The sequence below is a fragment of the Thunnus thynnus genome, chromosome 10, assembly GCF_963924715.1.
Source record: "Thunnus thynnus chromosome 10, fThuThy2.1, whole genome shotgun sequence".
NCBI classification, from domain to species: Eukaryota; Metazoa; Chordata; class Actinopteri; order Scombriformes; family Scombridae; genus Thunnus; species Thunnus thynnus.
The window spans coordinates 4,614,785-4,629,183 of NC_089526.1; the positions used below are offsets into that span (position 1 = coordinate 4,614,785).

General features: G+C 45.3%; 1 protein-coding gene across 1 annotated transcript; it reads right to left on the bottom strand.

The window, feature by feature from the left end:
• Positions 1-376: 376 nt before the first annotated feature.
• Positions 377-13,777, bottom strand: onecutl (one cut domain, family member, like). Its single transcript, XM_067600517.1, has 3 exons — positions 13,296-13,777; positions 11,449-12,848; positions 377-4,474 (listed from the first exon to the last, which is right to left on the bottom strand). Exons 2-3 carry the CDS (start codon positions 12,491-12,493, stop codon positions 4,164-4,166), a joined length of 1,356 nt encoding a protein of 451 aa, XP_067456618.1. The 5' UTR covers positions 12,494-12,848; positions 13,296-13,777; the 3' UTR covers positions 377-4,163.
• Between the last annotated feature and the right edge of the window lie 622 nt (positions 13,778-14,399).

Genomic DNA, 14,399 nt, shown 5'->3' on the forward strand with positions numbered 1-14,399 from the left:
GACAAGATAGATAGATAGACAGACACCCTGACAGGATGGATTCTTTGGTTAAGGAATATCTTTGCCACACAACATCTCACACAGTTGAGGTAGATGGGTAAAGTCTTCATGTACACACAGGGGGAGAGGGTGGAGACAGACTGGGGGATACTGGGGTTTTACAGAGTCAAAAGACTTCCATCTGAAGACACTGCCTCATGTCAGTTTCTCAGTTCCAGCTCAACATAATACTGTTTTATGCAAAACATAAATAATCAGCACGCGGAACCCCATTGGTGCTTTTTTGAATCCTCTGAGTGCTACTGTAACTCTGATAGGGAACTGCTAAAACTACCCATGATACATAATGATTCAGCAGTTACCCATCAATCTTTGGTTGTTTTTTTGGTTTAAACATTATCAAAAAAAAAGGTTTTTTTGGTCTTTTTTCTTTTTTTTTTTTTTACCCTGAAAGTATATGGAAGCTTTCAGTTCTGCTATTTCATTATTTACGCCCCTCAGAATTGCTCTGCAACAGCCTCGGCAGCCGGCCTTGTTTCAGGGTCAAGTTACTAGAAAAGCCACTAGGGGGTGCCGTAGGCTAAAATGGCAATGCGGATCACCTGCAGCAGCCAACTGGATTCACTCCTCCCTCCCGCCTCTGCTCTGTACAGAGAGGGAAGAGCTTCCCTGCTTGACACGGAGCAGAAGGTGGCTCGATACAAAAAGCTTTGTCTCCATTTTAGGCTCCCGGTCAGAGAGACAAAGACAAACCTGAAAGGTGTCACCTCAGCTTTGATACAATGACAGTAGCGACCAGGGGTCAGCAGAGGAGCCTCCGAGCTTTTTTTATTTTTTATTTTTTTCCTCCCTGTACAGACTCAACTGCACACCCCCACCACCGCCCCCCCCTTTGCTCTCAGCATGCTTACAATTGTTACTCATTAAAGTTTAATTCAGCTCCATGCCCCACTACTCCAACACCTCCTGTTCCTCAAACAACCCCCCTCCCACCTCTCCTACACACACACACACACACACACACACACCGCTACCACTATCCTCATTCTGGATGATTCAGCCTCCTCTCTGATCTCCCCCCGCCCCCTTTGAATGCCCCCTAAAGCCCACAGGTCTGGCCGAGAGCGGACCCCAGACCAAATACCCAGAGAGGAGACGGGATGAAAAAAGTCTCCTCTTTGAAGTCCACGAAAAAGTCGATGGCCTCTTTCATGACCGCCCGTCTTTCAAGTACACGCTGTGAAGGGGGCCCCGGCAGTCCACCCCTTCCAACGTTAAAGACAGAGAAAGAGAGAGAAAAAGAGGGAGAGAGAGAGAGAGAGAGAGAGGGAGGGTAGAAAATGGTCAAGCTAGCCTCGCCACTCTTTGGCAGCATTTACACAGGGGTCAGAAAATCAGATTTTGGGTGATTCTGTCCTGATTTAAGCATTCACTGCGCAAAACATATTGCCTGTGCAAGTTGCAGGGGGGAACCCTAAGAAGCCTGGAGGATCTTGAATGAAGATCCAAGAACCCCAAATGATCAGAAATGAACCTTAATGCTGTTAGAAGTCCAGGGACGAACCCCATGAGCTCCAGAAACCTTGAAACAAAATCTGAAATTCCAAAAAAAAAAAAGAGAGAAACGAACCATAAGATCCTTAGAAGTCCAGGGACAAATCCTAACAAGCCTAAGAGAGAGCCTAAGAGAATCAACAAATCCCTGGAAGATGAGAAACAAACCACAAGAACCCCAAAAGGCCGTGAAGAAACCCAAGACCCTAAAAGAACCAACAACAAATCCTAAAACCTTCAGAACCCAGGGAGCAAAAACCCCCAAGATCCCCAAAAGATGAGGAACACACCTTAGAAACCCCCTAAACTCCAGGAACGAACCCTCATGGAACTGAGACAACTGGCAGAAGGGCTTGGCATGTGGAGGACGGTGAGATCACACTGAGTTGGACATAGACAGGAGTGTCTGCGCTGCACTGGGGCGGGGGGGGGGGGGGGGGGAGAAGGACAGGGAGGGAGGGTGTCACAATCATGCATTTCCCCAGGCAGACACACAGTACGCATGTTTGCATGTGACCCTGAAGGACTCGCACTCAATGGGGCCTTCAGATGGCGCTTTAAGTGGGTCCGCAGATACTTTACACACTCCGCCAGATGGCATTGGTCTGGACACAACTTTACAAGCAACCTGTGAACCTAATGGATGCCACGTTATTATTATTATTATTATCATTATTATTATTCATAGTATTATTATTATTATTATTCATAGTATTATTAATTATTAATATTATCACAACATTCAAACAAGCTTTGGCCTTGGCGTTAAGAGCTGACCACAGAGACATTTGCAAGAGTAAAGAAATCCCCGTTATTCTACAAAAAAAAAAATCAAAACAAAAACAAAGGCCAGGCCTTAAAGATAGAGAGAGATACTGTACGTAACATCACTGGGTGGGCTGGGCTGGATCGGGTCGGGACCGGGGTCGGGGTCGGGTACAGGTTTTTAGGGATTCAGGCCGTACATTCAGGGAGGCAATGTTAATCTTTGGTATTACGATGGGATTCTACAGCTAAAAGTGCCCATCAGAAAAAGTCTTCAGTTTCACACAGACATACAGAGCATTGTTAAATAAATACTTACAGTATATAGATAGCATAAATAAATAACCAAATAAATAGAGATAGGAAAGAAAAATGGAAAACAATAAATACACAAATGCAGTAATAAATACGTTGATCAGATCAGCAATTGCATTTGAAACGTTCTTGCTTCGATTTAACTATTGGCTATAAGGAGGCATGTTAAAGCCTTTCCTTTGTGGACCAAAAAAATGACCTTGTACGTCAGCAGGGCTGAAACAAACTGCCCCGCACTTCCAACGTGTTTCTATAAATAGAGCGATGTGCTTGAAATCTGTACAAAAAGGGTTGAAAGAATCACATTCCTCCATTTTTCTAGACATCTGTAAAAAAAAGATTTCGTATTGGAGCAGAGGTGTTTACAGTTGTTTTGGAAATGAGTGGAAAAAAATACTGCAATGTCACTATACATTGTGTCAGGTGTACCTCTTCCCTCTGGAGCCTTTGTGTTCAAAGTTTGTTTTTTCCATTTTTTTTTTTTTTTTTTTTTTTTTTGTTTGGCTTGAATTTGAGTCAAAAAAATGGCTGTGGAGCTTTCATTTGGAAGCTCAGTGAGAGAGTCTTAAAGCTAGACGGTTGCACCAATAAATCTGTTTCTACGTCCTACTTGTGTTTATTGATTCTATCCTGGTGTATGGCGAGATGCGCTGCGGTTTCCCCCCCTTGAAAACTCTGATTCATTCAAGGCAGGACCATCTTCACAAAAAAAAAAAAAACGCAAAAAACCCCCCAAAAAAACAGGAAAGGCTCCTGTTGATGGTAAATGATTGACAAGTGGGAGTCACACAGAGACGCTACAGAGCCCTCCTGATAATTCCAGGCTCCGCACTTAGAACACCGCCATACAATCCTGGGAACCATCACCATGGAAACACATGCTAAGAAAAAGGAATTAGGTTCTTCACAAAAAAAAAAAAAAAAGGAAAGTAAAAAAAAAAAAAAAAAAGCCTTTTCTTCCTCTTTCACCTTGATTCTTGAGGAAAAACAGGACCATAAGAACATTGGGGGGAGGAGATTAACGTCTTTGGATGATGGTGAACACTTTTTGATTAAGAAGTTACACAATGGAGCTCTCCAGATGTGAGCAAACGGGCACCTCTTGATTCTTCACGTTTGGAGAGATGACTATAGATTTGAAGGTACACCAAAATATGCTTCCTCCTGATTTGTAATACCCTCATTCTCTCTAATCTACATAATCAAAATAATGCAATGAGATGGTGTCTATGTAAGGGTGTGACTCTTCTTTGAGTCGAATCATCTTCGCACCCTTGACTATACAAAGCAGGACCTCACATCCTGCGGTCATATCACTCTGGGTATCACCCCCCTTCCATTTCAAGGGAGCAATCAACTTTGGTTTGGAAAATGCTTCATCTTCATAAAATCATCTATAATAGCTGGCTCCGTCGCTCCTTCTGATAACGAGGAGGACATTTATTACGGCTGATCTCTGCCTAGACCAGTCTATGTGCCCCCTTGCTCCCTCGGCACCCTCCCCGCCGCACCTCCTCGGTGGTCCGTCATCACGCCGTGCTGCAGGACACTACGGAGGAGGAAACGCTGGAGCCCGAGGAACCCGTGGAGGAGGGACGACCCTCGTCCGCCCACTTATTGAGGTTGCGTCGGCGGGCGTTCATGAAGAAGTTGCTGACAGTGGAGAGCTCCAGGCCCAGCTGCTGGGAGATGGTGATCTGCAGCTCTTTGGTCGGGCGATGGTTCTCCCTGAAGATGGCCAGGAGCGTGCGCCGCTGCAGGTCCGTGAACACCAGCCTGGTGCGCTTCGGGCCCTGGTTGCGCTCCAGTTTGCTCTGTTCTTGCTCCTTCCGCTTGCAGGCTGCAGGCAGATGGATAAAAGATAAATTAAAAAAAAAAAAAAGGAAAGGGGAAGTTAGCTAACAGACTGGCTGGCTAACTAGGACAAATGGATTAGACTGAGAGAAAGTGGATTTGTTGAAAGAAAACAGATTAGCTAAGCAACTTTGATTAGTTAAAAGAGATGAATCAGCAACTTGTTTCATTGTGCAGTAAAGGAATCAAGATGTTCAACCTATCACATCTTATTGCCAGCGAGTTGCTGTAGACTGCTGGGATAAAGCAGATATCTACATCCAGTCCAAAAGCTCTTAAATGATCCTCATGGTTTTCATTATACTCTTCGTTCTCCCTTTGGAGAACTGTGTACTTTTTTACATGCATCTGGCCTGGAAGACAAAATCGGGCGTCGTCATGTATTGACGATGGCTCTATCATCCAAAAAATGAATCACATACAAACTCATAAACAGCTGCAGAATCAAATTTTCCAAAAAAGAACAATGAAGATAATTTTTTCAGCCAAAATCCTTCACCGTCAGCATTTCTTTTCTTTTTTGCTACAATGTAATTACTGCTTTTTAACAATACTCCTGCAACTCATTTGTCGGTTGCTAGTTAAAGTCATTACAGCGCCGGGCCTGTTTTACATTTTAAACTGCAATCTACATTCAAATGAGAAAATAACAAACTCCAGAAACACTGAAGAAGAATCACTCGCTCACATGTTCAGTAAGAAGGGACTGAATAATCAACAATTATGCGTTGGATGTTCTAACATCTTGTAACTGTTAGTTTACTTTAATTAATATATTTATGTATCTGCTTTTTCTGTCTTCAGAGGATAAAATGCTAAAAAGTCGTTATGTCTCGCTGAATTAATTCAGTGTAAAAGTTGGCTGAGTTCAAACTTTTTTTAAGCAGTGATAAAGGTGATGAAGTCTTCTGGTAATTTGTTCTTTTTAAAGTCTGTCTAGTTTACACTGAGCACAAAATAAAATAAAATAAAAAAAAAAACTCAGGGTCTGGGTTAAACACCGCTGTAGCTGCGGCAGCTCGCCCAATTATATAATCGATATTTCCTCACGAAAAGTCAGAAATTTAAAATGAATAAATAAATACAATACAAAAAAAAAAAAGAAAAAAAGCCAGTTTTGTTCAGTGAAGAAGAAAAATAGCCTGATGTGTGTGGGCTGAGAGCTCAGATCCATTTTGAGAATCAGACGAGCATTTTGAATTCAGGCTGCATATTTCCTCTGCATATCTACCGCTGAACCTTTCACCTCTAACACGCTGTAATTCTGTATTTACAGGAAACACAACACCAACCTCTGCCTTTGTGTACCGAGCCAAACCCCCCCCCTCCCTTCCTCCCTTTCCCCCCCCCCCCCCCTCTTTCTCTGTCCATCTCCTTCCACTTCCTCTCTTCCCTCTTTCCCTTAGTGGACACTTCGACATCATTAGTTTCTCATAAAAGTCATTTACATGTGGCGGCAGTGAGTGAGTAATAATCACTTTAGAGGGGGAACTAATTTATTTTCTATTAAAGGCGGGTTACGTCAGGGGTGAGTGAAACAAGCGGAGTCGGCATTGCCCGGGGTGTTTAGAAGCCTTAAGTGGACTAAAACATATTTGGGGGGAGTCGTGCAATTACCTAAATGCACACTTTTAAGAGGTTTCAATCAGCGCCGTGCAGTTGAGTGACTGTTTTGCTGATGGTATCGCGTTTCTAAGTGTAAGCACTGGTGTATGTGCGCACACACAACACAACACAACAAGGCACACACACATGCACACACATACACTAGAGGGAGGAGGACCAGTGGATTAGTGCCGATACTGGACTTTTTATTTAACACAAGCCTGGAGGTCTGGAAACTGGAAACTAAGGTGTTTTTCGTTCTTTCTTTTGCTTTTCTGCTAATTGATCTGATGTTCTCGTTAAAATAATATAGTCATTATCAGGTGTTAACTAAGGAATTATAATGTCCGTGGTAGTTTAAATGCTGTTTTACAGGCTTTAACCTCACTTAGAGGAATAACAAGATGAGTCATTGGGATTTTTTCTCATGAAAACAAATCTTGAGATGCTTGTTATAAAATATCTCTGACTCAATGAACCAGAATATTTTCTAAATTTGAGTTTTGCCTCACAAAAAGTAAAGAGATTTACCACCAAGATCTAATACAAATCACCTTCCTTCTTTAAGAATATTCCAGAAATTAACATCTGCATCGTGAATCAGGCTGATTATTATTAAAATCCAAGAAAAATATCAATGAAAACCCTTCAAACGAGCCATTTTCTAGTGGAAACTGGATGAAATAATCTCGCTGCGCTGGCAGATATCTTCACCTGTTTGAAGAAAACAAGGTTTGTGTAACTCTATTATTGACAAAATGACTTGATTAGATGGAGATATCAGCTAAGTATAACCTTGAAATCCCATATTTCAAACCTTAACACACAATCAAACACACACACACACAAGCTTACAAACATACATTGTATAAAACCACAGAGAGAGAGAGAGAAGCAGCCTTTCGGTGTGAAGCCGCGCTGACACGCGTTCGATTGATTGGCTTACATCTTCCCATTGAGAAACATCTCACACAAGCGAGGTTCTGCTGCTGATGTTTACTGTATGACCGGCTCTTCGCTCCTAAGAACTCGCAGCGGCAAATTTCTCTCATTAGCCGAGCGCTTGAGAAATAAGTGTGACCTTACTGCCGTCTTTTCCACACGAGTGCCATCACAACAACAACAACAACAGCAGCAGCAGCAGCAGCAGCGGCATCAGAAGGTCCGGAGCTGTGTGTGCGTGCGAGAGCGTGGGCTTTGATTGCTCTGACATCCAGCTGACTTTCTGAAACTTAAGCACTCAACTGGACATGAATAAATCTCGCGAATGTGAACCCCCCCCCCCCCAACCCCTTCCCTCCTCCTCCTCCCCCCCCTCCCTCTACGTTCTCCTCTAAAATCATTATCTGAAGGAAATGTTTTGACTTGGGGATGCACTCTTGTCAACTTGAGATTACAGGGGCCTGTTAGCTTTTAGGCATCCAGAGCTCGTTTGCATTTCTGAGAGTTATCGAGCGACGTCTCATTAAAACCTGAACAGGCCGAGATGTCAGAAGCATGTCAATATCACTACAAGTGAAATATTTTTTTTTTCCTCCAAATGTTACATTTTTCACGGGTGTTATACCATCCGCATCGTCAATATTTCTGGGTTTGGGTGGGTGGGGGGGTCGGGTGGTGTGGCTGCAGTTATATAGAAGGTATATACAGCGGTGCACTCTCAGCTCATGTAGTAATGAAAGGAATGACATGATAGTGCTGGCTAGCTTGCTTGTAGTGTGGATTTATGGCTTGTTGGAGGAGTCGGGGTGTCCTGACGCTCTCCTCCTCCTCCTCCTCCTCCTCCTCCTCCTTCGCTTCCATCCCATCCTTGGCTCTCTCTCTCCCTTACTGACGATCATAACGCCGACCATTAAGTAAATGCTTCCTTATGCTGTAATCATGTGTAAAAGGCTCACAATTACCATGCTATAAATCCCCGGCACTGGGGCTACTCCTGCAGACATAAATATTCCCCTATAGGCTTCTTATGATCGTGGGAACAGCCCCTAATCATGATGTATGCCCCTGTCTCGTGTTGCTGAAACGTGATCGAAAGCCCTTTCCCTACCCCCCGGCGTCTCAACCTACACCCCCCCCACCCCCCCACCTCCCCTCCCAGTCAGAACACCCCCCACCCCACCCTCCTCTCCCTCCCTGTCCTCTCCCTCTATCCCCCCCTCCAGCCCCAGCCCACCCCCTGCTGATTTCTTGGGCCAGGGGCTGATAGAAATTATTGATTAAATCTGTGCAGCTCAGACTCCTCGACCCACAGAGGCTGGTTAACCCCTTCAGCGCCTGAGTGGGGGGAGCTGTAAGAGCCAGATAAAAAAAAAAAAACAAAAAAAAAAACACCCCTGTTTGTTTGGTGTTGGCGCAGCTAAGGCCACGTCGACCTGTTTACAATTCCTGATATGCAAATGGAATCGGCTTTGACCTTTGAGCCTGGCTAAGCCCGAATGTGAACTGTACGCAGCGAGAGGAGAGAGGTGGACCGGGCTTTGTGGCTTTCATTACCGTGGGGGGTGGTGCAGGCGCTGGAGCCGACACGTAAACCGCATTGACCTTTCTTATTCATTTAGACCTTTAGTCAAGGGCTTCGGCCATCATCTTTAAAGTTATAGTCTCTGATCCCCCCCCCCCCCTCCCACCCACCTCCTCCACCCTCCGACTTTAAGTGTCGGAGCATGGCTGTGTGGTCTTTATCCTGCCTTCTTCTCTCGACTAAATCCTGATTGCCTCCTCCACAGCCTGAGGTTGGGCTGGAGATGCATCTCATATACAGCGCAGTAATCCATAGAGCATACACACACACACACACACACAAACAAGATACTGCGGATAAATCCGAGGGATCACCTCCTCCGTGTTTAGCAAAATGTCTCTGCAGAAAAACAATTATTTGAAAGACAAAATGGCAGAAACTATGTTCCAAGTAGCCTCACAGACAGACAGACTCTGCAGTGCTCCATACCAGAGACATAGTTATGGAAATAACACGGCGCTGCTGGCTGACACTGAAGGGCCTTCTATGTATTTAAGCGAGCGCTGCATTAAGGAGGATCATCTTAAAACTTGAGGCGTGAAGCAGAGAGCACTTGAGCTATCTTCAGACTGGGGGAGCACAGGGCACCGCGCATTCTAATTCCAGTCTCGATTCGCCGATGCGGCCGAGGTGTGTGTGGGCAAGGCGTGCTGCTCTTTCCCATGGAAATCAATAGAGGCTTGTAATTAAACAAAAGGGGGTTGGCCAGAGGGGGGAAAAAAAACAACAACCCCCTTCGGAAAGTAGGTTATGTAGAAAAGTGCCGAGCTGTCCAAATTGTGGCTTTGCCAAGAACTAAATATGCAATTTCAGAGTGTGTGGGAGCAGAGAGAGAGAGAGAGAGAGAGAGGGAGAGAGAGAGAGAGAGAGAGCATCGTCAAACATTAGCACACTTCTCTGTGTAGGGACTTTAATTTTTTATGAGTCTGATTGATCGGCTGCTCGGACTTCTGGAGCACCTGACTCGTTAAAATAATGTTTGTGTTTGTAAAAGATGAAGAAACAAGGATGCTGCAAATAAAGAAAGAATGATTGATGACTAGCAATCCGCTCAAAGGAACAAAGGGCTGTTTTTATCCTGAGGAAGATTAGATTTTTTTTTTTTTTTTTTTTTTGTGGTGTGGACAGGAAGAGACGTTTTGCATACAAAGCATTCACACGTCAGCATTCATCACACAACATTTGATGTCGAATTACAGAACAAACCCCGCAGAGATAACTCATCTTTAGATAAGAGGTTTGATTGCTGTAATGTTTTTTTTTTTTTTTGCTGAATGGAGGATGTACACATGTGCTCTCAGAGCCAAACAATCAAAGATCAATAATTGTGAAGGGATTGCAAGAGTGCACAATCATTACCTATGAACCCTATTGTGTTTGTTGGGCTTAATCAGTCGAGCTGCTGACAGAGAACGAAAAAGCAGTGATCAACCGGGCAGGCTCACACACACGTACTGCTCACAGACCCCCGCAGTGAGCAGACCACTTGCAAATACACACACACACACACACACACACACACACATACACTCGTCTATGCTTGTCTCATGTTACTGTGTTCACTTGGATCTCTTTCTGTGCTCTCCGTGTATCAGATGGGTCCTCGGTCCCTGTGGAGGGACAACACTGTAACACGGCACTGTACAGCGTGCTGTCGTGTCTTCAATCCACATCCCCAAAGAATATTAAATGTCAAGCAGCAGATTTCAAAAAAAAAAAAAAATCTTTACCCCCTGAAATATGTATATATATATGTAACCAGGCCCTGCAGCTAGTAGTTATTTTCATCATGGCTTTATATAATTATTGTTATGATTAATGCAATTAAATGTAGTCAGATAAAAAGTAAAATGCTCATCAGAACTTCCCAGACTCCAATGTGACGTCTTAAAATTGCTTATTTTGTCTTACACACAACCTCAAATGTATTAAAGCAGAGAAAAAGCAGCAAATCCTCACATGTGAGAAGCTGAAACCAGTAGATGTTGATGATTAGCAAAACAGTTGCCACTTCCTCTCCAGTTAGTCGACTAATCGTGCCTCCACTTTTTTTTTTTTTTCCTTCCCTCCTTCCACATATGAAGAATCTCACACAAACCTACAAGGTGCTGCCTCTGAGCCGGGACAACATTTGTATTTAGCCTCGCAGTAATTGCCCTCGGTGACGACGTTGATAAAAGACGTCTGGCAGAAGCTCAAGTCTAATTTGCATCAGCTACCTTTGCCAACTCAACTTCAGCCGCGCGCGCTGAGCAGATATAAATCACCGCTCGAATTAATCAATCGCTCCAGAATGGCATATCTGCACAAATTATTTTGTGGGCTCAAAAGCGATTAAATTGCCCAACCGCTGCTCACGCTGATCTTCATGCTTCATTTAAGAGGAGGGCAAATGTCTGTGGCTTTTTTTATTGTAGCTACTGTACAAATCAATAGGAGCTGTTTGGGAGCAAAGTAAACAAAGGAACGGCACATATGGCCCTTTCTTGCCCAAACTGTCCTCAATGTGCTGCTAAGTTCTTATTATCCAGGCTGTTGAGACAATAGACAAACCAGAGGTACATTCAGTGGTGTGAAGAAGGGAAACATCAGTATGATGCTTTTGCTTTTCCTCATGTCTCAACCTGAGCTGCATACTGATTAGTGGAGAGGAGAATTTTTATTTTTTTGGAAGACATGGAGAAGGAAGGTGTTTGGGGAAAACAAGGAGAGAGAGAGAGAGTGTGTCTGTTTGTTGTTGTGGGTTTTTTTTTGTGTGAGCATGAGTGTGTACGTAGATACAGTATGTGTGTGTGTGTGTGAGGCAGATAGAGAGCAAAGCCAGTTCTTACCCTCCAGCCGGAGCGAGGCCATTCTTTGAAACTCGGGTTCCTGGAGCCAGCGGGACATCCTCTTAAAGGTCTCGCGGCCAGACTTGAGCTTGCCCCAGGGCTTGGGGTTCCTCAGGAGGTCAGACAGAGTGCCCTGTGACCTACACAGAACCCTCTCGGCGAAGATGGCCTGGGGGATGCTGTATCTCTTCAGCTCGGTGATGATCCTCTGGGCCACATCCCTGGTGTTGATCTCCTCCCCGGCGCCGCCTCCGCCGCCCTGCGAGCCCGGCAGCATGCCCTCTCCGGGCGAGGACGAGGCGGACGAGGAGGAGTGCAGGTGCTCGCCCATCTTGGAGGCCTGCTGGCTCGGGTGATGGTGGGGTTGGTAGTGCTGGCTGTAGATGTGAGGGTGGTGGCCCGGGGCGTGCTGATGGGCCTCCATTTTGTTCAGCTGATGCCCCACTGACACCTCACCTCCTCCTAGGCCTGGTGGGGACATCTCGCGGGCGAAATCCGATGTCCTGCAGAAGAGGTTCCCTCCATGGACGTCGTACCCGCCGTGGAGCATCTGACCGGCGTTGCCGTTGGGGCTGTTGCCCAGGCTGCCGTAGCCGTGCATGGTAGAGCCCAGGCCTGAACCTGTGGAGGGGGGCGACAGGCTTTGGGACATGGCCAGGTCCTTGCTGTAGGGGTTGTAGAAGTTGGTGCTGAGGCCTCTGTCCTCACGCATGAGGGTAAAGCTGCCGATGACGTTGCTGACAGGCAGGCAGGGGTGGTGATGGTGATGGTGGTGGAACTTGTCATCAAAGGGCTGCAGGGGCGTCAGGGTGGTGTAGGTGCTGCCGGCGCTGGACGGGGAGTCACCGCTGTAGCCCAGTGCCGACATGGAGTGGTCGAAGCCCGGCGGACGAGGCTCATGCTCCAGAGACATGGAGGGGCCCCCGAGGGAAGGCCTGGGGAAAGCAGCTGAAAGGTCCCGCGAGTGCAGCATGGCCCTGCCGTCCTGGCCGTGAGCCAGTTCGGAGTGGCTGTGGAGGGACATCTCCCCTAGACTCCCATCCATCTTCAATTTCAGCAAATAAATCTGTATTTCTTACCCCTGCGCGTGTTGTTGCTCTTCTTCTTGTTATTGTTGTTCAACAGCCGGGCTAACAGTCTGGAAGGTCTCTTGTTACACCAGACTATGGATTTATTGATTTGTGAATTAATTGATTTCCGGGCTTATGGGGTGTCTAATTAATTATCTGATAACGTTAAGTACTGTCTTCAAACTCCCTCAAACTCCAGGAAAACGAGTTTGCAACCGCATCAGGAGCTTTAACTGTGATTTTATTCTCACTTGAGCATCAGCACTCTGCTCTCTCTTGTCTCTTTGGTGCTCAGCTGTGTTCCTGGGCAAGAAGCCTTCGCTTTTGTGCCTGCGTGAGACAAGACAGCCGCTGTTACTCCGCTGTATTTAAACTTTCATCGTTACAAACAAGGCAAACAATCGCAAAACGTTGGTCTCCTCGGTTTAAACCGCTAATTTATACTAATGCATCGCAAATGATAACAACGACAGAAGCGTTTGAGTAATCTTCCCCTCACACATCCCGATAAAAAAAAAACACCGATACCAATCTTTTAATCACTTCAACCCAAATCTCATCTCGGATTTTTTTCCCTTTCTTATGCAAAGTTATGAATACAGAAGTAGCGCGCATGCGAGACGCTGTTTGCATATTTACTCCACATGTAATGAATCTGAACGATGCGTTAACTAAGCAGCAAAAAAAAAAAAAAAAAAAAAAAAAAACATGATGGCGATTCCGAGACAAAAAAAAACACACCGACATGTGCGGTTAATGGAGGTCTAAATGTCCTACCTTTATTATCCACTTCTCAGAGCGCGTCCGCGGCTGTTGTCCGTCCTGTGCATCTCTCCCGATTGTGTCGCCGAGCAGCCCTGCAGATTCACACAATTGGTCCGCTGCGCCCCGGGGTGCAACATTCACCAAAACCAGAGTGCAAACACCATCTGCGGTTACAGACCAATCTCTCTCTCGTTCTCTTCGTTCCCCCTTTTTTTTTCTTCTTCTTCTTCCTCTCCCAGTCTTTGTTTTCCACTCCACAAAAATTCTCCGGGTCTAGCCTCGATTTTTTCGCTCTACACTAGCAGCTCTCCTCTTTTTCTTTCATTATCTCGTGAGATTTTCCTCCTCCTCCTCCTCTTCCCTCTGCCTGCCACTTCATCGATCTCACCACCAACTCTTTCTCCTTCTCCTCCTCCTCCTCCCCCTTTGCTCACATTGACTCTCTGCTTTCAGTGCGTCACGGCCTTAAAAATCTGACAGATGTGCGATGAAATTCCTACTCCAATTAACCCTTTCTCTCCGGGGGGGGGGAGGGAGGGAGGGGAGGGGAGGTTTGACGAGGGGAGGGGGGAGAGGGGGGGGGCGGGGGAGGTGTGGAGGTGGAGATGCTCCCTTTCTCATAACCCCACAGGTTAAGCCTTCTTCAGCTGATTGCATGCACAATTTATGAATTATATGCGCACATCCTGGTCATTGTGCTGCGCTCGGCTCCTTCATTGTGTCTGATCGATGGATTTTCACAGGCTGCAGCAAATGTCGTTTTGTTCTTTTTTATGTAACAAGTGATGTCGTTGTTGGCAGTACTATTGTCACTGTGAGCATCATCTGCAACATAGAGATAATACACCAGCATTTCAGGTTTTCTCTACTATTATTATGTGGTTTTTTTTTTATTATTTCTATGATTTTAGTTGTAAAGTTTTACTTCTAATTTCTGATATCAGTAGGAGACTCGATTGGAAAACCCTGAGATGATTAAAAACTGTATTAAGGGTGAATATGCAATTATGAGAATCGCCTCACTAACTTATTGACTCCAGAAAAAAAAAATCTATCCATTTACACTCTGCTGCGTGCCATCTTCTCACAGGCCACATCTTGTATTTTTTTTCTTTC

Bases quoted from the DNA above. Each gene is read 5' to 3' on its own strand.
- onecutl (XM_067600517.1), bottom strand. From the start codon at position 12,493: ATGGATGGGAGTCTAGGGGAGATGTCCCTCCACAGCCACTCCGAACTG. The intron at 4,475-11,448 runs GTAAGAACTGGC...ATCTGCCTGCAG, and splicing joins GGCCTCGCTCCGGCTGGAGG to CCTGCAAGCGGAAGGAGCAA.